This window comes from Lasiosphaeria miniovina, assembly GCF_030549165.1.
Source record: "Lasiosphaeria miniovina strain SMH2392-1A chromosome Unknown B0T26scaffold_7, whole genome shotgun sequence".
In the NCBI taxonomy this organism is placed as follows: Eukaryota; Fungi; Ascomycota; class Sordariomycetes; order Sordariales; family Lasiosphaeriaceae; genus Lasiosphaeria; species Lasiosphaeria miniovina.
In genome coordinates, this window is record NW_026848226.1 from 3,529,087 (window position 1) to 3,553,996 (window position 24,910).

At 56.5% G+C, this 24,910-nt stretch overlaps 10 protein-coding genes and 1 non-coding gene across 11 annotated transcripts; 6 read left to right on the top strand and 5 right to left on the bottom strand.

The window, feature by feature from the left end:
• Positions 1-518: 518 nt before the first annotated feature.
• B0T26DRAFT_680529 (uncharacterized protein) lies at positions 519-1,352 on the bottom strand (the record flags this gene model as incomplete). The annotated part of the gene is made up of 1 exon (XM_060440500.1): positions 519-1,352. The coding sequence occupies one exon, from the start codon at positions 1,350-1,352 to the stop codon at positions 519-521; it is 834 nt and encodes a 277-aa protein (XP_060292020.1).
• Positions 1,353-2,449: 1,097 nt separating this feature from the next.
• On the top strand, positions 2,450-3,293 carry B0T26DRAFT_479842 (uncharacterized protein). Its single transcript, XM_060435262.1, has one exon. It carries the CDS (start codon positions 2,550-2,552, stop codon positions 3,219-3,221), a length of 672 nt encoding a protein of 223 aa, XP_060292021.1. The 5' UTR covers positions 2,450-2,549; the 3' UTR covers positions 3,222-3,293.
• A 5-nt stretch (positions 3,294-3,298) lies between these two features.
• On the bottom strand, positions 3,299-5,045 carry B0T26DRAFT_728614 (uncharacterized protein). Its single transcript, XM_060442908.1, has 3 exons — positions 4,786-5,045; positions 4,618-4,713; positions 3,299-4,540 (listed from the first exon to the last, which is right to left on the bottom strand). The coding sequence occupies exons 2-3, from the start codon at positions 4,623-4,625 to the stop codon at positions 3,367-3,369; spliced, it is 1,182 nt and encodes a 393-aa protein (XP_060292022.1). The 5' UTR covers positions 4,626-4,713; positions 4,786-5,045; the 3' UTR covers positions 3,299-3,366.
• A 630-nt stretch (positions 5,046-5,675) lies between these two features.
• Positions 5,676-6,173, top strand: B0T26DRAFT_728620 (uncharacterized protein; the record flags this gene model as incomplete). Its single annotated transcript, XM_060442909.1, has 1 exon — positions 5,676-6,173. A coding segment is annotated over one exon (498 nt), but the record flags the coding sequence as incomplete, so codon positions are not given.
• Positions 6,174-7,470: 1,297 nt separating this feature from the next.
• B0T26DRAFT_728621 (uncharacterized protein) lies at positions 7,471-8,704 on the top strand (the record flags this gene model as incomplete). The annotated part of the gene is made up of 2 exons (XM_060442910.1): positions 7,471-7,540; positions 7,768-8,704. 2 exons carry the CDS (start codon positions 7,471-7,473, stop codon positions 8,358-8,360), a joined length of 663 nt encoding a protein of 220 aa, XP_060292024.1. The 3' UTR covers positions 8,361-8,704.
• Positions 8,705-8,796: 92 nt separating this feature from the next.
• On the top strand, positions 8,797-12,143 carry B0T26DRAFT_728623 (P-loop containing nucleoside triphosphate hydrolase protein). The gene is made up of 4 exons (XM_060442911.1): positions 8,797-9,351; positions 9,446-11,078; positions 11,147-11,288; positions 11,399-12,143. The coding sequence occupies exons 1-4, from the start codon at positions 8,990-8,992 to the stop codon at positions 11,824-11,826; spliced, it is 2,565 nt and encodes an 854-aa protein (XP_060292025.1). The 5' UTR covers positions 8,797-8,989; the 3' UTR covers positions 11,827-12,143.
• Positions 12,144-15,723: 3,580 nt separating this feature from the next.
• B0T26DRAFT_480323 (uncharacterized protein) lies at positions 15,724-16,767 on the bottom strand. Its single transcript, XM_060435264.1, has one exon. It carries the CDS (start codon positions 16,474-16,476, stop codon positions 15,874-15,876), a length of 603 nt encoding a protein of 200 aa, XP_060292026.1. The 5' UTR covers positions 16,477-16,767; the 3' UTR covers positions 15,724-15,873.
• On the bottom strand, positions 16,634-16,704 carry B0T26DRAFT_t233. Its single transcript has one exon. It is a non-coding gene; the product is annotated as a tRNA-Gly (tRNA).
• Positions 16,768-17,680: 913 nt separating the features above from the next.
• Positions 17,681-18,901, top strand: B0T26DRAFT_728643 (uncharacterized protein). The gene has a single exon (XM_060442912.1). The coding sequence runs from the start codon at positions 17,741-17,743 to the stop codon at positions 18,566-18,568; it is 828 nt and encodes a 275-aa protein (XP_060292027.1). The 5' UTR covers positions 17,681-17,740; the 3' UTR covers positions 18,569-18,901.
• Positions 18,670-19,246, bottom strand: B0T26DRAFT_480407 (uncharacterized protein). Its single transcript, XM_060435265.1, has one exon. It carries the CDS (start codon positions 19,149-19,151, stop codon positions 18,771-18,773), a length of 381 nt encoding a protein of 126 aa, XP_060292028.1. The 5' UTR covers positions 19,152-19,246; the 3' UTR covers positions 18,670-18,770.
• A 52-nt stretch (positions 19,247-19,298) lies between these two features.
• On the top strand, positions 19,299-24,895 carry B0T26DRAFT_756352 (uncharacterized protein; the record flags this gene model as incomplete). Its single annotated transcript, XM_060446081.1, has 2 exons — positions 19,299-19,753; positions 19,825-24,895. 2 exons carry the CDS (start codon positions 19,299-19,301, stop codon positions 24,893-24,895), a joined length of 5,526 nt encoding a protein of 1,841 aa, XP_060292029.1.
• Positions 24,896-24,910: the final 15 nt, after the last annotated feature.

A 24,910-nucleotide genomic window follows, 5' to 3' on the forward strand; every position in this document is an offset into this window, starting at 1 on the left:
GAGCGAGGCCTTGCCTGAGGAAGGAGGGAGGGCACTGTGCCCGTACCCTGTTTCTGACACCTTGCGTATCATGTGACTGGCGAGTGGTGATGCCCAACCCTGCACCTTTTTCTCGGGCCCACAAGCAAGCCGTGCCCTCCCTCCCCTGAGCCGGTCACGTGATACCCCTGAATTGATGAAAATGGCGGCGGGAAAATAAAGTCTGACGGTGCTCGATCGGTCGATAAGACCCCGTGCAGTGCGTGTCTTCTGAGTTCTTCTCGTGCCGGGGGATGTGCTAAAAATGCTTGGTCGGCTGTTGGTGGCGATGAATGCGGAGAGGGGGGTAGAGAAGACGTGGGAAGGGGTTCTCTTTGTCTCTTTGCTTCCACGCTTCTAGGTTCTATCGTTGGTGATTAGGGGTGGTGGGCACCTAGGCATCTTTCATGGTTTCTTGTCGTTGTCTTCCTGAGTGGCTCTTTTCGTTTGCCGGCTGTTGACATTTTCAGTGGAGAAATCTTTTCCCCCCTTATTTTTCATCAGCTCGTAACCGCGTTGTTTCCCCTACCGCCGTCTCCGCCAGACTGGTTCCCTGATGCCCACGGCAGCGCCAGCCAGCTGGACCCTGCGGCTGGCCTCAGATTCCGCTCCCTCTCGAGGTGCTCCCACGGGTTCTCGTTGCTGGAAGGGTCGTAGTAATTGATCCACCACTCCCGTCTGCCATTGCCGCTAACGCTGCCGCCACCACGGCCGCCACGGTGAGATTGGTGCGGCTGCTGCTGCTGATATCGCGGCCCCCCTGCTGATGGGGCAGGGCTGAACGCGTGGCTCCCGCTTCCTCTCCCTGCTCCCTCGGCGGGATACGAGGCGGCTGGAGCTGGGGGCCGCGCCGGCAGCGATGGAGCGGCATACTTTGCCAGCCCGGCGGGGTTGGTAGTGCTGCTACTAGAGATGTTGGTGGCACTGCCATCGTCGCCGCCGTCATTATCGTCGTCGTCGCCCAGGTCAATCTCATCAGCGTTCTCCGTTGCCTTCTTGGAGACCGCTAGCAGAGGCACAGCTGCAGAGCCAGTTGTAGTCTGCTGCTGCGCGGCGGCGCGGCTCTCCCGCGGGTGCAAGGCCATGCGGTTAGCGCCCGTGGCAGACGCCTCGTCGTCCCGGTTGAAGCGCCGCTTCTTAGCCGGCCGGTCCTGCGCCCCGAAGCTGCTGAATCCCATTGCCGCTGCCATGGCGGCCGCTTCGGGGTCCATATCTAGCCCGTCGCCATCGCCGTCGCCGTAGTTTTCTCCTTCGCTTTCTTCTTCATATTGCTCCGCGTAGTGGCTCCCCTCCTCGAGCGAGGCTGCGTTTGCGAGGCGGTCTGCGTGGCTCATAGTTTTGGGGAGGATGAAGGGAATTGATGAAACACGAGTGAATAGGATGAAGGTTAATAGTAGAGATGGTACGAGATGTGATGGTTTTCCCGCTGGTGTTGCTATGTTTTTGGCTCGGCTTGGTGAGGTTGGTTTAACGAGTCTCGGGCGTGAAATATTTGCTCGACCGCTGCATGATCTCCCGTAATCGTCCCCTCCTTCTGACTCTGTTCCCCCAGGCAGGGACTGAAGAGAAAATGAGAGCCGTGGAGCTGGCACACAATGTTTCGGTAAGAAACGTCGCAAAATATCCCCAGGGCGAGTGAACAAGACAGGTTAATGTGTTTCAATTTGTTGTGTGATTGATTTAGCGAGCGACGAGGTGAAGTTGGAGGTTCAATCAGCCTTGTGGGGCGGCCGGAACGCCCATTTCTAGCACTGACCGGGGGTTGTGTGAACCCCTGCCCTCTCAGCGGCCAGGGGCTGTCTGTCACTTCTCACAAACGATTCGGCCAGGCCGCTCTGTTGGCTGCATCCAGCACCAGCAGCAGCAGCACCACCACCACCACTACCTCATGGCTTGGTGCGAGATGACGGGCAGGAGAGTTGCCAAATCAGTCGAGCCTCCTTTTTGAGGCGCAAGGTCATGTGATCTGTAGGCCTCTGGCTGTTGTGGGCCGACCTGTGGGACGCTGAGACCATCGCTGACGTCCACTGATTGAGTGCCAAAGCGGCGGTCGATGCCGTCTCACGTAGAACCCCCCACCTGATACCATACCTGTATTTACCAAGCATACTTTAAATGCACAATAAACACCCAAGTATTTTTGCCGCCTTCCCTCAAACAATGCATACGGCTCGCTGTTGGTTAGCACAACTTGATGCCCTGGGGCGTACTGGGGAGAGGTGGTCAACCCTCGTCTTTGCAGGGGGTGCGCCACTCTGACGAGCATCATCCATTGGCGATGGACGGGGGCGCATTGTGACATCCATGTAACCTGCCCAGGGCAGGCCGGCATCAAAGCGTCATTGTCACAGCCAGCAGCAACGACATTCTCAAGAGTCTAGACTGAAACCCGCCCAAGAAACTAGAGTATACCGCACATTTTTAAGTAAACAAAGTTCTTTTCAGCTGGCGCCTCACAGACTATTGGAGGGGAAAACGGAGAGCGAGAGAAATAGAATTACACCCATCTGCCACCATTAAAACAAAATAACATGGCGACAGCCACGCCGCCGCCCATCAACATCCGGCTGCCGTCCAAGTACGCGGGCGCGAGCGCCAGCAGCACCAAGAGCGGCCCCGCGGACACCTTCACGGCCCCGCCACTGGAATGGCTCCACCGGACCTGGAGCGTGACGCACTCGACACTGTCCATGTGGCGCTCGGCGCGCAACGTGCGCATCACCTACACGCCGCTTGACGCGGTGCCGGCCAAGAAGAAGGACGACAGCAGCAGCAGCAGCAGCCGCAGCAGATCCCGCATCGATGACCTGGTCGAGTACGAGTCGGCCGACGGCGGCGGCGGCGTCAAGAGCGTGGCGGGCATCGACACGGCGGCGGCGGCGGCCGGCGACAGCGGCGCGTGGGACTGGCGCGGCCGCGGCTGGCTGTTCTTTGTGAGCAGCCACTGGGAGGTGTTGGCGTGGGGGGAGCGGCCGGTAGCAGGAGAGACGGCGACGGAGCGCTGGGTCGTGACGTGGTTTGCGCCCACGCTGTTCACCAAGGAGGGCCTCGACATCTACTGCGACCGCGCCGAGGGCGCCAGCCAGCAGACCGTCGACGAGATCCTCGCCGCCCTCAAGACGCTCGACGCGCCGCCGCTCGTCGACATGTGCGCTAGGGACATGCGGCCCGTGCAGATCAGCCTACCATGGAAGGAGAGGTGAATTCAAGCCTGTATTCTATCTAGGTACCTCGGTCTAAACAAACCAATTACCAAGAATGTATCACAAGGCCTCACGCAGTGTTTGTTTTGGGTATTATTGGTTTGGGTATCTTGAGTCGCTACTTGCATGCTAGAAATAAATAACCTCAACGGTCGCCGTCGCGGTGGCGGCGATGTCTGCTGTCATGTCTATGTCTATCGTCGGTCGCCTCAGGCTTGTAGGATCGGTGACGGTGGCTCTCGTCGCCCCTGTGTCTGTGCTTCCCGTGCCGGCTGTCCCTTTGCTCTTCAGGCGCCCCATCACGGCGTCTATGGCGAGTGGATTCCCGGCCCTCGGACCCGGCGTGTCTGCCGCTGACCCTATCGACGCCATCCCTAGTCCTGTCGCAGCCACTCTCCCCCTCCTCGCGACGCCGCCTGTGCTTCTTCCTCCGCCGCTCCTCCTTCTTCAGCGACTCCAGCTCCCGCTGCCGCTCCTCGGCCTCCCGCCTCCGCTCCTTGTCCACCTCGCGCACCTTGGCGGCGCCGCGCTTCATCATGGCGAGCGGGTCGCTGGCGTCGAGCCGCGCGGCTTCGCGCCCTTTGCGCCCGGGGTCGTCGCGCCCAAACACGTTCTTGGACGGCACGGGTGCGGCCGACGACGAGTCGCCGTCGGGCGCCGCGTACCACGGCCCGCCGTCCGTCAGGCCCAGCCCGTCCCTGCCGGCCGCGTTGACGAGGCGCATCTGATACTGGTCCTGGAACTGCCGCTTCTTCTGCGCCGCCTCGCGCTCCGCCTCTTCGTTCTTCCCGCTGCTGCTGTTGCTCCTGCCCCCTGGTAGGAGAAGCCGCTGCTGTCCCACTTCGTCTACCTCGCCAAACAGCGAGATGTGGCCCCAGCTGTCGACCAACGGTGCGGCTGCCGACGATGCCGACGAGAAAGGCTTTGCCGAAGGCCCCACGAGCAGGTCGCGCGCCACGCGGTCGCCGGCCTCGGCCTGCTCCCGCGCGACCCGCATCTCGAAATCAGTGTCGTCCTCGCCAGCACGCTTGCGCTTCTTCCGGTCGGCGCGGCGGCTGTCGCCGTCCCTGGAGGCCGCTGCTGCTGGTGTTTCGGCCGAGGTGCCATAGAGACGGCGTTTTCTCTCATCTTGATCCTCATCTCCCTCAAGCGGCAGCGGCACTTCGCCGCGCAGGATGGCGAGCCGGCGCTCGGCGTCGGCCGCCTGCATGCGCTCCTCGTCGGCTTCCTCGCGGGCTCGCGCCGCCGCCTCGTCGCGCTGCACCCGCGCCACATTGTCGGCATTGTACACGTGCCATGACTTCTTGCCGAGGAGATGGCTTTTTGCCCCGTGTCAGCCCAGCCTGCAAAAAAGACAAAAACTACCTGACCTAATCTAAGTAGAGACAAGACTTACAGGGGCATGGTTTCTGAATGGAAAGCTTTGTCGTCTGTACCCGAGGGTAGGGCGCCTTCGTCTGAAAGTGTGGTGGTGCGTGATGTACCTAGGACACTGCACTGCAATTTTTAGCTCCAGTAGAGGTGCAAGGGTGATACAACGCTGGAAGCAAACCGGGGAAATTACGTAGCTTCCGGACATCCAGCAACAAAACCGCTGCCAGAATATCTTCAACAGTAAGATGACCTGCGGAATAATCTACTGCAATGAATATAGTATGTTACGGCTCAAACTTGTGAAAGCTGAGGTGAGCAAGGCATGGATGCATGACGTCCGTGAGATTCCGATCCTGATCAGACGGACGGAAGCCGCTGCTTCGGCTGGCAGGGGAAAGTAAAGCCCCGCAAGGATTTTCTCCAACCGATTGATAGTGTGCAAAAGGTTCACCAAAAGACTTGTCTGCCCTGCTGCTGCTGCCAAAAGGAAAACCTAGACATCCCTAGGGTTTCCTATCATCAATTGTTGCGTATTGAGTTTCCTGTTTCCATGGCATTTTGTACCGCATCCTCGCCAAATTTAGAGCACGTCGTCTGTCATTGGCGTATCAGTGGAGCACAACGACTCTAGGCACTTACCGTTTAGTGGCTGCCCTGTCGGGTCGGGCACCCTCAAAGCTGAAGCGATCCACACCCGCAGGCTTCTTCTTTTCCTTTTCCTTTCTTTAGATTAGCTGCCTACGAATACAGCCATTCAGTACTTGCAGGTTCAACCTCCAGAATGCTACATCTAAGGGCCGGCGCGAAACAAGTGACCGGTCAATGATGAGAGACTTGATGAAGCGGGCCTATTGCCCTGGCCATAGTGCCATTTGGCGCTCAGCGGACCTAATGGACTCCATCTTCGGTATTGGCGCCCGCGACGAGCTCTTCTCAGCCGTTAACGGCATCTTTCTACATCCGGCCATAGAAACGGCTTTTGATAGGGGCTTCTTGGTTATCGTCCCTGATACTGACTTGGAACCAAAGGATTCCGCAGCTCCGTGGGAGGATAAAGACGAACGGCACCAGGCCCTCAAGGATTGGGAAACGACTTTTCCCAGAGGGTACCGTATTACGGTCTTGGACGTAACGCCTTCGACTATGCAGGAGGTAGTGTTCCTGAAGGAGGTTTACAAACTCGAATTCGAGAACTTGGCCGGCCTACACGGACGCCGGTTGCAGTTCCTGAACGAGGCGCGGCCGAGGGCCCGTTATATGTGGTGGACCTTTCTCAGCGCCATTACCCAGCTGACCTGGAAGGGGTCGGTTGCAAGCCCCAACTCGTTAGTACAGAAAGAAGTCCTCAAGGGGACAAGGTACTGGGGCACTTACGGAAGATACGTGAAGAAGAATTTACTCCTCGGCTTTGTCAACGAGATTGGACACGAAGTCAGCAGTATCGCTGAGTCCATCATGGAACACGCCATTGAGGAGGAGGGGGGATCTGCCAATCTAGTGCCTGACCAGTCAGGGCTAGTCGTCGTCGCGGGCCAAGTCGTCCGCCGGACACAAAAATATGATGGCTTTGACTATTAGGCTGAGCTAGAGGAGGATGAGGGTAAAAGAGAAGATGACTAAGGGGGGTGGTCACTGTGCTGAATCGGCGCTGTGGTGGCGGGCATGGCTGGGAAGTATTTGCTCTTGTGCCCTAGATTTTGCCGCCTTTCAGCACCTTCCAGTTCTTCTCGTTTTGGAGCGGGCGGCACAGAATTAGTTGCATTTGATTATGTACCAACCCCTATCTCGCAGGTTCTTGCATTGCCACACAGAATGCCCATCTAACGGGTCGGTAAGGGTTCAATAGACCTCGAAATTTGGTGAAAACCACCATCTAACATAGCAAAACTACTACCAACACTTGACTAGCACTTGGTACCTCCCCTTACGGTCTCTGGTTCTCCTTCATAGTCATACCTGGCGTTGCGGGAGTAGTCGGTCCTGTGGCTGAGGCACAGGCTCCCTTCGGCGTGGTTAAGATTGGCGACACAGGCCGTATTGCATGTCCATACAGTATGAACTGTACTTTTCCGTACTGTATGTACGTACCTTACCTCTAGGAACGAGCTCCAACAAACGGGCAACGGCTACCCGCTGCGTCACCTCGGCCTCCCCTGCAGGTCTCTGTTTAGGCATGAGAACTCTGGATATGAGAAATTCTGACCCTAAACTAGTAGGAAAGCGAAGCGTCCACGTTTCCAAAGTTCTACGGGTTTTCCTGACAATGTCCACGTCGTATTTATTAAAGGCTCACAGTGACTCTCCGCTCGGGCAGTTGAAAATACGCATTCTATATGAATAATGTGCCAGGGTGTGGAGCCAGGATATCGCTGGAAAGAGCTTCAGATTTAGGGCGTTTGCTGGACGATTGTTCACGATTCCACTCAGGCGGTGCGAGGCGGGAGCTCCTCGGTCGCCGGCTTTTTCTGGTCGATGCACAAATCGACCGTTTACACAGGTGTATCTAGTTGTAGGGCTCAGTACATTAAAATACACATTTCGAAGAGCCTATCACAGCAACACACTTCTCCGAAGTCTTGTACTCTGTTAAGTTGTTTGCCCCCCTTGCACCGTGCTTCCACTGCAACTGTGAGGCTGCCTGTCTCACAGACCAGGAGGCTGTCTTTGCGGATATGAAAGTCAAACCGCCATGTTCCTGGAGCGGGCGGCCGTTCCTTTGCTTCAAGGCAACATGTGCTCATGATGGAACCGCCGAGCACTCCTGACTACTATACCAACCTTGGGCTTTCCCAGAACGTAAGCTTTCAAGACATCAAACGGGCTTTCTATAGGCTGGCAAAGGTACATCATCCAGACAAAAAGGCGCCAGGCCAGCATGTCGACGCTGCCGATTTCCGGAAGGTCAGTATCTGGCAACTTCTGTTACAAGACGGCCCGGGACAAAAGTAAAACTGATGCGGCTTCTTAACTCAGGTCTACGAAGCGTACGATTGCCTGAGGGATGAGAAAAAGCGTGCGGATTACGACAGTGACTACTTTAATCTCCAAGATCAATGGACGAGATACAAAATTTGGCAAAAAGCCGAGCGCGAGGAGGAAAATAAGAGACAAGCCGAAGACGAGGATCGTGCTGCCAGAGAAAGAGCCGAGCAACAACGACGGGCACAAGAAGCTGAGAAGAATCGGAGAAGGGAAGAGCAGTCAGAGAGAGAAAGAGCAGCAGCAGAAGCCGAGAGGAAACGAAGAGAGGATGAGATACAAGCTGCTCGGGAGAAGGCGGAGCGAGAAAGGAGGAGGGAGGAAAGAGAGAGGCTCGCCGAAGAACGCACTCGACAAGCCGCCAGAAGAGCACGCGAAGAACAAGAGCAGGCAGCCAAAGAGCGGATACGCAAACAGAAGGAAAAGGAAGCAGCAATAAGATCGGAAGAAGCCGCAACGAGGATCAGGATCGAGCAGGAACGAGCTGCGCAGGAGCGACTGAAGAGTATCCTGATCGAGGAGAGGCAGGAAGATGCCCGCCGCACCTGGGCAGACATGAGAGAAGCAGCAGAGCGTCGTCGACAAGCCGATTCCGGTGCCCAGCCGCTGGCGCCTCCTGGGTCTCCCTATGATTCTGCATGTGCTCATCCATGCTTCGGCTGGCCAAAGAAGAAGGGCAGAGCCACCTGTGTGTTCTGCGGAGAGATCCGTAGAAAATGGCTGCATCGTTGCCCCGACTGCAAGGCATTGGCCTGCCCAAGCTGCATGCTTCTTGTCTCCCCCTAGCTGGGCTTCAGGACATCTCGACTCGCGCGTCACAGTAACCGGCAAGTAGAGCGGCTGTAAGGATCGACGGGAAAGAGAACCTGCAAGTCAAGCGTGGAAGAGAACAACAAGAGGGGACGTATATCGATAGATGGGATGGAATTGGTGGAGCTGTTGCTCGCTGCTAGCTGGTGTGTATTCATACACAATTCCCAACCCCGAGCCTTTTTAATACAAAGTTTAGTAAATAAATTAAACAGCAGCTCGTCATTGACCAGGTGGCATCCATTCCCGGGCTACAACGACAGGCCGGTAACTGCAAGGCGGGCCACAAGGCTGCATACCTTAGGCACCGTATTGTAAAGCGTGCCAGGTTACGGTTACCGAGCGTAACACCGTACCCACAGCGTTTGCCTGTAACACCCGGGTTTCGCGGGGTGTAGCCTGAAACGGCCCCGCCAACGCCCAGAGCTCACATCCAGGGATGTAGCCTGAGCTTTGAACCTTTGGGGTCCCTTGATGCCACGACATCCTCCCACTTCTAGGCTGCGACTTTTCCAAACAATCTGCAAATATTAAAAGCGACACCCTCGATACCCCCAAACCACAGTCCCTTTTTCTCGGCTCTCCAGCTCTTTTGCGTGTGCGTCATGGATTTGCGCAGCAACCTCTTCGGCAAAGGCCCCAAGGCAGGAGGAGCCGGCAACCTGCCTTCCCGCCCAGCACAGAGACCACAGCCCGGAAACGATGCGGGGGGCTACTCCCCGGCTCCTGCGAACTACGATGCTTACGGCGGCCGCTCACCAGGCCGGCCAACAGGCGCACCTGGCGTCGGAGGGGGTGGTGGTGGTGGTGGTGGTTATGGCGACGGTGCTGGCTACAACGCCGGTTATGCCTCTCCGAACGCCCCTCCGCCTCCCTCTTATAACAACAAGACGCGTGGTGGTGTGCCTCTGAGACTAGCTAAGGTAGATGACAAAACCCTTCAGGCGCGTTACATATTCGGGAACATGTAAGTGCGCGCTCCTTTCGGACGTCTAGACAGGACGGCTAGCCGTCTTCCTCTTGTCCGGGACGCTCTTGCTGACTGCCTCATGCGATCCTAGCTGTGCGGTGTCGCCCAACGACTTCCCCCCGAACCGAGATGGCTCGGATATCTATATACGCTTGAGCGGGCCTCAGCTACGAGGCGATTTCGTCCTGACGGCGCGTCCCACCCCCAGCTTCCCCAACAACTCCATCAGCCTCTCAGACCCCCAAAGGACATGGTGCGGAGTGGGCATGATGGACGAGCTGGTGGGAGAACTATATGACCCTTTCAGTCAGGGCGCTGCCGCCTACCTCGGCGCCATGGACCTCGAGGTCGGGTTTGCTTCGACCAAGAAGTTTGTCGACACGCTCTACGACCCCGACCAACTCGCCGATGAGTTCACAAAAAACTTCGCGAACCAGGTCTTCTCCCCAGGGCAAAGACTGATAATGGATATCAACAATGTGCCGCTGTCCATATTGGTCAGGACGGTGACCTTGATTGACCTCTCGATGAATAAACCCGGGGGCGATGCCCCAACGCGTAGCGATCCGGCCGCTCGCGGAATTCTCACCAAAAACCCCCAGCCCAACATAGGCTTCTTCAAGGACGCCAGGTCACCTATTAAGCTTAAGCCGTCGAACAAACGACCTGCGGCCAACGCCATCATAAGCCCGGATTTCAAGTTTGAGGACATGGGTATTGGCGGTTTGGACGCCGAGTTCTCCACCATTTTCCGCCGTGCTTTCGCCTCTCGTATCTTCCCCCCTGGCCTCATTGAGAAGCTCGGCATCATGCACGTGAAGGGCATGCTGCTCTATGGGCCTCCCGGAACCGGAAAGACTCTAATTGCTAGGCAGATTGGCAAAATGTTGAATGCCAGAGAACCCAAGATCATCAACGGGCCAGAGGTCTTGAACAAGTACGTGGGTCAGAGTGAAGAGAACATCCGGAAGCTCTTTGCAGACGCAGAGAAGGAGTACAAGGAGAAAGGAGACGAGTCTGGGCTCCACATCATCATCTTCGACGAATTAGATGCCGTGTGCAAGCAGAGAGGCTCTGGTGCCGGTGGCGGCACGGGAGTGGGCGACAGCGTGGTCAACCAGCTGCTTTCTAAGCTCGACGGTGTAGACCAGCTCAATAACATCCTCCTCATCGGAATGACCAACCGGAAAGACATGATCGACGATGCTCTGCTGCGTCCCGGTCGATTGGAGGTTCAGATTGAGATCTCGCTTCCAGACCAAGAGGGTCGAGGGCAGATCCTCAAAATTCACACAGCCAAGATGAAGCAAAACAAGGTCATCGAGGCTGACGTCGACCTTCTCGAGCTGGCTGCTCTGACCAAGAACTTTTCGGGCGCTGAGTTGAGCGGCCTCGTCAAGTCGGCAACTTCGTTTGCGTTCGCGAGGAATATCAAGGTTGGCACTATGGCTGGCGTGAGCGACGAGGTAGCGAACATGAAAGTTGGCCGTACGGACTTTATGAATGCCCTTGCAGAAGTGAAGCCGGCCTTTGGTGTTGACGATGAGGAGCTTCAAGATCTCTTTCCTTTCGGAATTATCCACTTCTCGGAGAGCATCAAGGGCATTCTCAACGACGGCATGCTGTACGTCGAGAGCGTCAGGCGACAGGAAAAGCTCAGGCGCACGTCGGTTCTTCTCCACGGCCCGGCGGGCAGTGGAAAGACGGCTCTGGCCGCTTATATTGTAAGGATACCCGTATCTTAGTGTGGTACCTGGAGGATACTTGGACTGACAAGAACCGACGTGGATAGGCCATGAAATCCGAGTTCCCATTTATCAAGCTAATCACGCCCGCGACTATTATCGGCTTCCGTGATGAGATAGCCAAGAAGGACCACCTGCATAAGATATTCACGGATGCTTACAAGAGTCCACTGAGTTTGATCGTTCTGGGTATGCTTGTTATCCCTTTGACTTCATTTCGGAGACTGTTTTCTCTCTTCTCTACAGCTGTAAATGCCATTGGCCTTAGCTTGACTATTCTGACTGACCTCCGCAACTAGACAATCTCGAGCGCATGATCGAGTGGAACCCTGTTGGACTCCGCTTCTCCAACACTATAGTGCAGACGCTGGTCACTCTGCTCCAGACGCCGCCTCCAAAGGGCCACCGCCTGCTGGTTCTGGCTACGACATCGCAACGCACCATTGTGGAGCAGCTCGACATGACAAACGCATTTGACGGTCAAATACCCGTCCCTGCCGTCGAAGACCTCCGCCAGCTCGGCCGCGTTCTCGGCGAGTCGGGCGCCTTCGCGTCCTCGGCTGACGTGAACGAGGCCCTCAACAACGTCCGCTCCTATACCAACTCGGACACATTGCGCATTGGCATCAAGGCCATCCTCACCACGGCCGTGAGGGCGAAAGACAGCGACGATGCGACTGGGTGGTTTGCGGAGCAGCTGTCTGGGCAGGTCGCCATGTATAGGTAGAGCATAGTATAGCTTGAAGGCTTTGTGGGTTTGGGGGTTGGACAGTTGGGAACATATACGTTCGGAAAGAGGCGACGGATAAACATGGGAGGGAAGATGGAATTATAAGCGAAATTGGCTTTATTCGTAGCCACTAAACCTTGATTTCTTGCTAAATTCAGGCTCACTTGCTTGCCCCTGAATATTGACTTTCCTTGGCCGCGCGCCATTAGAACTAGTCTCCGGTTTCAAGCCAAAGTCAGCCCTTGACCTGGTCTACCGCGACAATGACACGCACGATGCAAAGGCGATGCAAATGCTGTACCAGCGTGAGGCAGACATGGCCATTCCCCAGGCACAAGCACAGGCGAAAATGGCACATGACCCGAAACGCCAACCCGTTGAGATCCGAATAGGGGATAAGGTGTACCTAAAATTGCACCATGGTTACCACTTGTCCCGGGAGACCACCTCGCAAGTACTCCTCCCAACAGCGGACAGGTCCTTTCATGGTCCTTGAGATGAAATGGAGAGCCATAAGAACCAGATGGATGGAATTAATGGCAGAAACCATTAACGTGTTGAAGACTCAACTGGCACAACAGCAGAGCGAATTCGAAGTGCGTTCCAGACGACGATGTATGTAACAAAGATAGAAGTCGGAACTTTAATGTGTACGTGGTGATGGGTATGAGCCATTTCACTTTGTCATAAATCTAACTGCGGAAGTCCCTCCTTAGGCAAGCCTTATTGACGCAGACGATATAATATATAGAAGTCGAAAACGTCAGGGACGAAAGATTTGAAAGGCCTCGATACCTTACGGCTCGCCCTAAAGGTTTCTCGCTGAGGGTGGTAAATGCTATTAGAACCCCTATTTTAGAATCCCAGTTGCCATAGCCGGTTTATTCACTATAATCTTCTTCCCAACTACCACGCCAACAAACATTCGGGGACTGGATTGTAGCGGGAGACTTTCCAAAAGTTGAGAGGCCTACCAACGATGCAATGGCGCTTGCGGCTTTCGGGTTGCTCTTCTCATATTAGTAAGTAGCGGGGGCCTGTCCTTTGCGTCGGGACTATGGAGAACGGGCGAATGCTTTCGCGGATCATCACAAAAGTGTATGAAGCGTCTTCGTTTTAGAGTCGGTGCCGGTCTCTCGACCTGTTACTCTGTAATACTTACCTACCTACTTACCTGCTTTTCGTCTTGCTCGCCCCAACTGTTTTCACCGAGGGAGATGATAGTTTTACGAACCCCCAGTATAGAATCCTAGAGGCCTTTCTCTCTCCTAGAATACATTACCTATTAAATGCTTTCCCTAGCCGGTGTATTTGTTGAGGTCTTTATTCCTCGCTGCATAACTAGACAGGTAGGCACCACGAGAATAAATCATCAGAGAGATACCTACCTTTTCCAAGATTGATATATTCCAGTGAACATTTTAAAAGTTCTGGACGCCGCACCGCGTCTGCGCGCAGATCTCAACTACAAGTATATAGCGCCAGAGAATCACGGCAACAGAGGGAAAGTGAGCAAAGCCAGCGGGCGGCAGTCGATACCACGAGGCTTACTGGGCGCTGACGACACTGACACCGACTTAGACTCAGGAGAGTCCATTTCTCGAGACAACCTAGGATGAATGTGGCATCTTCCATATGCGCCATCTAGGGAGAAACCACGATTCCCAGGGTCAAATCAAAGGCAGTCGTCCCAGACTTCAAGAATGTTGCGATGGGTATGAACGACAGCGGACATTCAGGGGTTGGACTGTACGACGTCTCCGCGTCTTTGTTACTAAGGAAAGCAAACTGCCAGGGCGAGCTCGTTACGCTCTCATCCATCCATCTACACACATACATCACCAGAAATGTATCTTCTACAAATCTCCGCCGCAACTCAACAACAATCTAGTCGCCAGACCACACCCTCCAAGAAAGGAATACCTGGAAGGGCGACCACAACACAGGCCCCTGGCATGATGTATCATGCATAATACCTAAGATATCTAATATTATTCTTGGCTCTTTGCTGCAAAAAACACGGGAACTTCCATGGCCAGAGCCGGAGCCAGAGCCAGAGCCAGAGCCAGACTCGCAGTTTTTCTCATGCAGTGAATGGAAACCGGATACCTACAAGACGTTAGCACATGGTCGTTCCTTTAGCCACTCTCCCCTCTTTCCATTCCCCTTTCCCAGCTTTCCCCCCGTCCATTCCTTCCTTCCTTCCTCGGGGTTGTTGTCCAACCCCTGCCACGCACCCAGACAGCCGGGAGCGGCACGGGCAACAACAGCAGCAGGCAAGGAAAAGATAGGAGGGAAGTCGGCCACTTGTCGGCCACCAATCGCCTGTATAGTCTGTAGTTCTGCACACTTCCGCAGAAGCCAATTGGTCAAAAGCCTTATATTTTTTGCCCCTTGCGTCTTTTTTCGAGGGGGCGAGGCGAGGCGGAGACCGGGAAAAGAAAAAGAAAAGAAAAAGGAGAGAAGAGGCGTTCATCTGATTGGTCAGTATGGGTGTGGGTGGACCGTGTGCAGGATGAGCAAGGGTGCTTGGGCCGACTGCTGGTCGTCGTCTCGACTGCAGACTTGCCCAGCGGCCCAGAACAGTTGAACATCACACACTTGACACCCTCAGACTGAGAAATCGAGGGAAAGAGAAGGAAACCTCGTTTATCAAGCCCATGCGTGTGTGGAGGAGAGATGCAATGCAATCCTTCGAGGCAACAAGAGAGCCGTTTTCTCGCGCTACTGACGGACTATTGGTCAACTTGATGGAGATGGTAGGCTGGAAGATGACTGGCCAAAGGCGGACGGCGAGCGTGATATTTTGTTAAGAAAGAAGGGACGGAAATTATGTGTCTTAACTCACAGATTAACTACACGTTTACTCATCTAGGTCCTCCCCGTGAGATCTGACATGTATCCCGAGCCGGCAGCCTTGATGATGGCATGTCCCGAAAGGAAACAGGCATGGCAATGACCAGCACCAAAGCAATGACCACAGCTAAACGAACAGCCGGAAAGTGTGCGTGACTCGGAATAAGGGCCGGCCCCACTGGGAGTCGAATGCCTCGCCTCTCGGAGGAATGACGACGTGCTCACTCATCCATCTCGCTTCTGTTCCGGCGAGATGGACCCGCGAACCCGGGTCTGTTGGCGCTGAGAGCGGCACGCTAAACACGTGAGTGCTGAGAAGCAGTCGGGATAATTGAGATCTTGCCCGGGGCTCCATCTGTTGTCATTTTCCCCAGCGATCGGAACGGTGGGATTTTCTTGGATTTCATCCAGGTGTTGATGCTAATCCTGGTCATGGTATCGGAACCGGCTTATCTGATCCTGGAGTCGTCGACGATGCAGCTAGCAAGCAAGTACATGTACCACTGCGGCGTCAAATTCGCCTGTTGGGGAACATGTGCCCTGGTTGGGTGATTCAACGCCTTCCTGCCAAGAGAGAATTGGGTAGTTATACGGAGTATAGTACGCACCCTGTATTGTGTAATATCCCTCGAAAGCCATCAAAACGCGGCCTTCTTGTTGTTAGGGAACGCGAAGCGGTGTGACGTTGTTCGCTCAAGCTGCAGGAATCGCGTCGTTGACTGGTCAGATAGCCGATCTACCAAGCCGTCGGGTTTTTGGATTTTGATTTTGAATTTGAAGCAATTCCCCCCTCCATCGTGTCTCATAACTTCTTCAACAACAACCCCCCACTTGCTAATCGACGCGCTGATAATTGGATCCTGCCGTGTAACACAATTCTTCAATTGAGTCGCCAGCGATGAGACCACACGCCGCCACCGTGGGGATGAGGCCACCCGCCGTCTGAGGGGAGGCGGGGGGCTGGCGGAAGGTGGGGGAGCTGTTGCTTGTTCCAATTTCCACCTCCCCCCAGTCAATCATCACATCTTGGGGGACCGTTAGGCCTTGGGTCTCGCCGTTGCTCCCGCCGTTGCTCCCGCCGTTCGCGCCGACCGAGAGAAGAGGTGGACTGGACTGGGCTGGAGGCGGGAGACAGTGGAAACTGAAAAGGGTCCAGCTCCAGCCGAGCTCACTAGAACCACGCGGATGTCATCCGGTCTGTCGATGCTGCGGTAAACCGCGCCGTCTGCTCACCTTTCCTAAGAAAGGAAGGACTGACGTAGGATCGCGGGCGACTCTAAAAGAAAAAAAGGCCGGTCCGCCCACGGTCCACCTCGCAAGCCAGAGCCAAATGGCTGGGCAATCCTCCTCAGACTCCAGAGTCGCGGGGGGATCGCGCGCCTGGTTTCTGGGTCTTGAGAGGGGTAGCAGCCGGTCCCGACGGCCCCGACAGCTCTCCACACCACTCCAAAGCCTGGCTTGTGATTTGTCCGTCGACCCAGATACCAAATGCCAGCGTCTGGATTTGGGAATGCTCTCCCTGCAGCGCACCAGAACCCAGAGTGGCCTGAGGCGATGTCGGCCTCCCGCCAACTCTCTGTGATACAAATTCTCACCAGCAAGCCAACCCATTAACAAAAATGACTGTCGGCACTGACAGCGGTGTATGGAGAAGGTGTGCAACTGAACTGCCTGTTGTTGTCTAGCTTCGCCGAGTTTCGACGTATGCTGATGTCGGGAAGACGTCAGACCATGGCCAGCGGGCACACAGTATCTCGCAGCAGCAGAATGCCGAAGGTCAAAACATGTCATTTTTCTTGGGATTAGAGGAGCTGCTGCATGCACTGTGTACCTGTGACATCTACACGGGAGGCTTGCCTGTGAGATATATCACACCGGCCTCAACACACAAGTTCCCCCTTCCCCTCCCTGGTGAGAGCAAAAAAGAAGCAAAAAGGTGAAAAAAGAATGCGTCAGCCGCGAATCGAACGCGGGGCCCATCGATGGCAACGATGGATTTTACCACTAAACCACTGACGCTGGTGGATCTATTGATGTTGATGAAAGAGACGCGTTGAATTGTGAATATTCAATTGGAGATTGACCCGGATCTGTGGACTCTATCCTCTTTTGTGGGTTTATACGGAATTGCTGTCTCCGTACGGAGCGGCCAAGAGAATCCAGCCACCCCGTAGCTACCGGTATGAAGCGGCAGAAAACCAAAGTGCGGATTCCGCTGGTTGCAACCTCCCATCCGTGTTGGATGTGGCCCGTGGATGGCATGGAAGGACACGCCATTTGGCTTTTTGGGTTTGACGTCCCGCTTTCTCTTCCATCCCGTGTCTACGTCAACCGTGACGGTTGACGTAGACACGGGAGGGGAGAGCAGGCTTGCATGCTACATGCTCCAATCGCTGAGAGAATCGTTTCCGTCCGTCTGGGAATCAGCATCGCGTGTCCAACTCCAATCCAACCCAGGCTGCGCGGTGCCCAGGTTCTCGGTGCGAGGTCAAGTTGTCTGGTTTGCTTTGGCTGCGGCCTGAGCTCGCGGCCTATCTGTAGGCGGGCAGCGTCACCCGTCCAGACGCGGACCCTGTGCCGCTCAGGCGGAGCCCTTTCCGAGTCCCAAACAGAACACCCAAGCCCCATTGCGGTATCCAACACCTTGGGCCGTCGAGGTTCTCTGCCACAGTCTTGCGTCAAGAAACGCAAAGAAAAGAAGAAGTGCAAGAGGAACAGCGGATGACGCCCCTGTGGCACAGCATGTAAAAATGTTGACGACTACATAGTATGGCAATGACAACTTTTGGAAGAGTTGCGCTGTCGGGGCGCAACTTACAATTGCCGAAAAGGCACAGGCGGCCACAGACAAACCCTCAGCCATGTTGTGGAACGGAGGTACGTACTGTGCCATGTAGGAACCTGAGGACATGCCTTTTGCTGCTCCGTGCAGCACAGGTGCAGGTTGCCGACGCGCATCGTCGAGCCCTGCCCTTCTCGTCAGCATCTGTCGGGTCTTGTCTACATCGGGTGCGCTAGACTTGGTCGAACCGTGCGCGCGGTATGTACTTTTTCGATGGTGTTCTTGTCGTGCATCGACACTCCATCTTCGCCTCGCACTTGGGAATGGGGGGTTCCTCAGTCTGCCTGGCTGGTGACCCTAAGTGAGCCAAGCCAAGTTCGAGCAACAGTTACGACAATTCCGGGACTTGCGAGGCGGGAGGCGTTCGCCTTTCCCGGTCAGGCCAGTTCTCCTTCGGGCTTAACGGCACACCTAATCTCTGCGCGCTCTAGTCAAACAAGCCAAGTGAAGCGGGAAGACGAACGGGATGGCAATCGAGCCCCAACCACACCGGACGCACCACGGTCCACGGAAGAACCACTGGTCGCCCTCTCATCCGCCCTCCCACCCACCACCTCAGCCGAGGAGGGGTGCCTTCCTTTGCTTTTTGGTGGGCTGGCAGAGTGCGGCAACGCTCGCCAGACGAGAGCCTTCCAGATTGTCCAAGCGGGCCAGCCACTGCAAATTAGCGTTGCACCTTGCCCCCCGGTTCTTGCGCCGCCCGTCTTCCCACGACGACCCTATCCCCAGTCTCCCAGAGCCAAGCAGCGGTCATCCCAAGTCGCCTGCTGCCAATTCCTAATTCCCGTCCCTCATGCAGCCATGCCTGCACACCAAGGGCCCTCCACTCCAGCCCCTCCCCTGCCTCCCCAGTCTGGCAGTGAGTGGCCGGCCCACTGCAAAAATTCAATTCCCGTGGGCGTTGCTCACTCGAGCTGGACTTGGGACGGACTTGGGAGCGGGCATGTGGGAGAGACTGAGAGAGCTCTTGTTGCTCTAAGGTGCTGTGCTCCGCACTGGCGTGCCCAAGACCAAGTAAACGAGTTGACCTTAGGTACCTAGCCCAAGGAAAACCACTTAGGCTGCCGGTGGCATGCTTTTTTTGGCCGTGGACAACATCTTCCTGTGCCGCTTTGGTCGGTCACTGTGGATCGGCGAATTTCTGCTGCCATTTTTGGCGATCATAGCGTGTTTGTGTCCCGTCCGATCTTGCCTGGCGCGGTGCGAATGCCGTACTCCGTACCTTAGGTAGTGAGAGGTGACTTTACCTCGGCGCGCTAAACCTCCTGAACTCGCACCAGTCGTTGTTTGCAGCCCTGCCGTTCCCCTCTGAACAGCCCTGCCCGTCTGGTTCTTCCTGGGAGCCCGCCCGCATGTACAGCACGCCCACCCGCCCATCCCTCCTTCCCGCGCAGGGCTTCCTTGGGTGGTAAACACCTGCTGGCACTGGCACTGGCACACCCACCCACCCCAACTTCACCTTCCACTCACTACCCGACAGTACTGGACTCGGCATGCTGCCTTCCCTGCCTCTGCCTCTGGCGCGAATCTCTACCATGCTCCTTCTCTCGTCCGAATCAAGTGCAAGTGCAAGTGCGACCGCGACCGCGACTGCATAGGCGACAGCGATACGAGAACTTCTCATCCGACCGTGTCAACTCTCCATGTCTTCAATCACGGACATTTCGGCCCGCAGCAACTGCAGCAGAAGAAGCAGAAGCAGTAGTATCGGTAGCAACAGCCGTCGCCGCACACAATAATCGGCCGAGCTGAGGAAGGGGGACACAGCGAAATGGAGGCGGCCGCTTCGCCGTCGGCGCCTCCAGCGGCCAGCCTCACGACGCGCTTTCGACAGCAGCAGCTGGCCCAGAGAGAGCGGGAACGAGGGCGAGACCAGTCGGCCCGAGACGCGGCCTCGCACCCCGAGAGGTCTCAGCGCGACTTGAGGCTACGCCGATCGCCCCTAAAGCTCGCAAAGGACGGCGATAGAACGCCCCTGGCACGCTGGGCATCGGGTGCTGGCGTGGCGAAGGCAAAGTTGCGGGCTCTGCCCGGCGCGCTGCCCAGGTCGCTGCTCCCCGTGTCGGAACGCAAGCCTAACGACGACAACCCGGCACTTCGCCGGACAAACAAAACTAGCCAGGACGATGACAAGTGGGATTTGACTCCCGACGGAGGCTCCGCCGGACGCGAAGGAAGGCAATTTGCCGTGGCCAATGTTGGGAATAACGGTCGCATCTATCTGAGGTAAGCCCTAGGCGCCCTCGCGCTCTTCTCGAGCCCGCGAGGATCAAGCCTGTTGACGTGTTTTCCTCTAGGCCGACCGTTCGCCCGGCGCACCAGCGCTACCCTCAGCCACACTTTGTGTTTCCCATGACACCGCCCGGCTCCGCAAATCTGGATATCCTGGTCTCGGACAGACGCCAAGAGATAGACGAGAGCACAGAGCCTCGCGGCAGCCAGGGGACTCCTGCGCATGCCCCTTCAACTCCGTCGTCGCCTCGACGTTTCCACTTTGGCGACAGACCGACTACGAGCAGAATACGACGCCGCCGCGCCTTGTCGGACTCGACCGTGCCCGACACCAGCGTAGCTCGCGAGTCGGAACCAGGGGGCTTCAAGATAGTCATTACTCAGCCTGGCGAGGTCCAGAGGCCTAAAACGCTCGAAGACGTTGACATTGGCCGCGTCCCGTTGATGCTGGAAGTGGCCATTCCGTCCTGGAGGATAGGCACGCCTAGATTCAGCGTCCGAGGGACCCCCTTCATCCGTGGCTCGTCGTATGCGCCGACCGAGGATATCCGCTCCAGCAGCGCCTCGTTCCTCCGTCGCACCGCCCAGGACCTGACGCCAAAAACGTCGACCGGGTCAAGCCCGACTCGTATACCCGAGATACAACTCCCAACTACGGCTGAGACCTCAAACCCCCCGGGGCCCAGTCTGGCGTCTCCCCGTCTCCCTCCCCCGCTACGACCTACGTATATGTCCACCCACCTAGTTATCGAGCCTGCCATGTTTGACGCGCTGACCTTCAAGCCTGCTTGCGATGACCGGATCATTGTCAGATATTCGGCCGTGGGAAGTGTAACTGCCGCGACGCCGCCTCGCTTGGTCGCCGAGATTACGTCTCCTAGTTTCTTGGACTACGAACTGTTGTCGGATTTTTTTCTCACGTTCAGGTCGTTCCTCGAGCAGTCAGATCTGCTTCGCATGCTGTTTGCGCGCCTTAGATGGGCTCTAGCACGGAGTGACGAGGTTGGCATGGTTGTAAGAGTCCGCACCTTTGTCGCCTTGCGCCACTGGATCCTCAACTATTTCATGGACGATTTCGTTGTTGACTACAGCCTGCGAGTCACCTTTTGTAGTCTGCTGAACAACTTCGTCGACGAGCTATCACAGGACTTGAGAGGGCGGAAGGTGCAGCTGAAGATTCTAGCCGAGCTCAAGAAGTGCTGGCGGAGGGTATGCGCGCAGTACTGGGATGGTCCCGAGTTTGACGCATCACTAGGATCCGATATTCCCATCTCACCCGGAGGGGTTGCTGGCCATCGCGACCCCGACCTAGACCCGACCTTTTGGCTGAAGCTTGATTCTGGGCCGCCGCAGCTGGAAGGGGTTCTCCTACCGACGACACGTGAGCAGACGAGCTTTTACGCCGACGTGTCAAGGGCCGGACACATCGATTCTATTGTCGTTGGTGACCGCCCAGGCACGCCGGAAAACCCCCCGCGGTCCGAGTTACAGAGGAGCCAAACCTCACCTATCAGCATCACTAGCGTGGAAGCGGTGTCTTGCTCTCTACCCCCTAAGAACATGCGCTTCGCGCATCCCGGGTCTAGCTATCCGTTGGCGGCGCACCCGGTCGACCCCAGCTCTGTGTATTACAATTCTGATCCCATCGCCACCACCCCCCGCGCTCTCGTCGGCAAGCGTGTCCGGCCACACCACTCCCACAAGAGAAATGGCAGCCTCAGCGATTCGCTACGCGAGCATGCGACCGTAACGGAGAAGGTCTTGTACAAGAGTGCCGAGCTTCTCTTGACTCTACCATATGCGGGCAGCCTCGTCCGCGGCAACATGTTTCCGCCTGGTCAGCCCTTTGTGGAAGTTATCCAGCCTAGTGTTGTTGGTGGAGCTTCCAGGCAGACTACATTGTTCCAGCCTATTGTGACTGAGCTTCCGAAAGAGAAATTTACGGCATCGGCCATGTCCGGACAAGGCATGAGAAGACTTCTGGGCAGCGTAAGGCGTGCTTTGAGTACCCGGGGCCAGGTTATGTCTCCCACTCAGGGGACATTTATCAACATTTCACCAATTGGGCCAAGAGGGGCTACCACCAACAGACTGCCGGGTACTGCGATAGTGCCGCAGGCGCGGCCCCGCCAGAACGGCATACGTCCTCCTGTGCGGATCGACGTGCTGGGTGCCGAGATTGCCGAAGACTTCAAAAAGGCTGTGCGAGAAGACGCCTTGGCAGAAGCTGAGAAGAACGGATATCTATCCATCCCGGCGGCTGGCACACGAGCCCCAGACGAAATGCTGGAATATTCGGCCGCGCACATGGATACCTCCTTCGGACTCTCCGATAACCGCGACGTGCGACCTTCGAGCGATATGGGTATCACAACGGGAAGCAAGTCCATCGTCATCGTTGATGACACGGTACTTTCGGATAGTTATCCCGCCATGACGGGCGCGCTTCCCGCCATCAACTCTTCCGTGGAAGCTTTCTCCGAGTCCTTCCTACATCATGCCGCAGACCCAACACCACCCAACACACCGCCAGGTCGACTTGTGGGGGGAACACCAAGGAGATCGTCGTATATACTGAGCCAGCATGTACCCCGCCCTTCGCTATCCGCTGATCCGCTGCCACCGTTTGTACCCGATTTGGCCACGCTCGGGTCCACGGCTCGGCCATCCGTAGATTCTACGCGGCCCTCTTTCGACTTCGTTTCGCGGAACCCGATGAGGCCGCCCCTTAGCGGAGTGCGTGGCCACGCCCGGCACCCGTCGAGCAGGTCGTACCGCTCGAACCGGTCTGCTGGTCACCGACGATACGCGTCCTTTACGAGCGGCATTGCTCCCCAGCCAACCATCCGGAGCTTCGACGCCACTACATATTCAGAGGGCTCGGTGGACGACTCGTCCCAAATTCTCGTCCCGCAGCCGCTCCGAGTTCTTCGGAGAAGGCCGGGTGGCGACCTTCGTGCTGTCTCAAATGTAGGCGATCTCGACCCGTCCACCCTAAGAAGGTCGCGCTCGGTGGGCTCCTTGACCACGTACACGGATTCGATCCGCAGCTCTTACCTCCGCAGTCCTGCGCAGGGCTCTAGTAGCTATGTAGACGTTGTGACCAGCGACTACTCGCCTCCGAACCGTGGCGACACCTTCTCCCTAGGCGCGATTGCGGAGCAGAATCCCAAGCGCAATCTCTCGCTCTTCAGCACCCACTCTTCGAAGCCCATTATGCGCCCCTCGTTTGAGGCTGAGGCACAGAAGCTGGCACAAATCCCCGATGATGTGTATGACGATGGCGGAGTCGAGTCTGCACTGCTGAAGCTTGAAGGCAGGTACGAGAGGAGGGCAGCCAAGCTATCAATGGATTTGAAGATGGCGCCGCCACAAGTCGAGCTCCCCCTCGAGGCTGTCTCGATAGACGGGTACGACACATTGGTCAGCGTTGAGGAGAGAAGAGAGCATCGTCATGTTCACGTTGTAGAAGAGCTGCCGCCTGTGCCGGTGATCCCTGGCATTGCCACGAGTGTCAAGGGGAGTTTACTGGACGTTACGAGTCGCCATAAGGGAAACACAGACGTGCAGTCCTTCCTATCTGATGATTCGAGAGCCTCGTACTCCTCAATACCTCTCCTCGAACGTGGCTTGACAGACGACGGCCACAGCAAGCGAACCGTCACTCGGGAGTGGGTAGATCGCTCGTTCTTACAGGGGCCCGATGAGGAGGGCCCAAATGCATCCCGCGAACACAGCGCCAGCGGCTCGCAGCACCCTTCGTACGACTTTATTCAGAGGACGGAGAGTCTGGACAAGATTCCGCCTGGAAGTACTGTGCCGACAGCTCCAGCCCCGCGTCTCAGCGCCGAGCATTCGTTCCTGGATGTAGAAAGCGATGACGGAACAGACCTCTCTTCGGAGCTCTCCGTAGAAGCGCTCGGTTTTGCGGATAGAGGAGATGGCAGTCCCGTGTCCCAAAAGATCGGAATTGCCATTTCCACCTTGCCTACTCATCCTCTAGGCGAGAACCAGCTCACGTTCCTCAACACGCAGCCACCTAGTACGAATCCGCCATCACCGCCATCACCGCCAATCACCCTTGTTCAAGCTCTCAGCATGTCTCCAGAGGCGGCGCATGTGCCCACATTGCAAGACCATCAGATCTGGCACGAGAAGCCTCTGCCGCCTACTCCCGATACCACGCCGACCTCGGCTGCCGCTCCATACAGGCAATACCCTGTCTCGTCGCCTGTAGATCCGACAGGAACCAAGGAGGCCCTACGTAATGCGCCGATGCTTGAAGTCACGGACCATGTTACAGACGTGGTCGAGGCACCTCGGGGCAAGCTCTCGGCGCACCTTCCGTTCATTCTCGCTTTCGACAGTGACATCTTGGCGCAGCAGTTCACTCTGATCGAGAAGGATGCTTTGAATGAGATTGACTGGAAAGAGCTGATCGACATGCGGTGGAAAAATGCGGAGCAGAATGGAGTGAACGCTCGCAGCTGGGTCTCGTTCCTCAGAGACACCGATGCGCGCGGGGTCGAGGTCGTGATTGCTCGCTTCAACATCATGGTAAAATGGACTATTTCCGAAATTGTCCTCACCCAAGACATTGAAGAACGTGCACGGTGCATCATCAAGTTCATCCACATTGCGGCCCACTGCCGGCGCCACCGTAATTTTGCTACCATGAGCCAACTGGCCATTGCCCTGACGAGCAACGAGATCAGCCGGCTGAACAAGACGTGGGCCATGGTCTCGCCCAGCGACAGGCGGACATTGCATGACTTGGAGGCGTTGGTCTCCCCGACTAGGAATTTCTACAATCTGCGAGCCGAGATGGAGGGAGGCGGCCCGGTCGGCTCGGCTGTTGCAGAAATGGGGTGCATTCCATTTGTAGGCATCTACACACACGACCTACTGTTCAATACCCAACGACCGAGCGAGATCGCGAGCTCGCCGACCACGGCGCCGTTGGTCAACTTCGAGCGGTGCAGAACCTCGGCCGCGATAGTCAAGACACTACTAAGGCTACTCGAGGCGAGCACGCTCTACACCTTCCAGCCCATCGAGGGCATTACTGAGCGCTGCCTGTGGATGGGCGCGCTCAGCGACGAGGAGATTAGACGGCTCAGCGATACCCTGGAGTGAGAGCGGTGCGGCACC

Bases quoted from the DNA above. Each gene is read 5' to 3' on its own strand.
- B0T26DRAFT_479842 (XM_060435262.1), top strand. From the start codon at position 2,550: ATGGCGACAGCCACGCCGCCGCCCATCAACATCCGGCTGCCGTCCAAG.
- B0T26DRAFT_728623 (XM_060442911.1), top strand. From the start codon at position 8,990: ATGGATTTGCGCAGCAACCTCTTCGGCAAAGGCCCCAAGGCAGGAGGA. The intron at 9,352-9,445 runs GTAAGTGCGCGC...ATGCGATCCTAG, and splicing joins CGTTACATATTCGGGAACAT to CTGTGCGGTGTCGCCCAACG. The intron at 11,289-11,398 runs GTATGCTTGTTA...CTCCGCAACTAG, and splicing joins ACTGAGTTTGATCGTTCTGG to ACAATCTCGAGCGCATGATC.
- B0T26DRAFT_480323 (XM_060435264.1), bottom strand. From the start codon at position 16,476: ATGACATGTTTTGACCTTCGGCATTCTGCTGCTGCGAGATACTGTGTG.
- B0T26DRAFT_728643 (XM_060442912.1), top strand. From the start codon at position 17,741: ATGGTGTTCTTGTCGTGCATCGACACTCCATCTTCGCCTCGCACTTGG.
- B0T26DRAFT_480407 (XM_060435265.1), bottom strand. From the start codon at position 19,151: ATGAGAAGTTCTCGTATCGCTGTCGCCTATGCAGTCGCGGTCGCGGTC.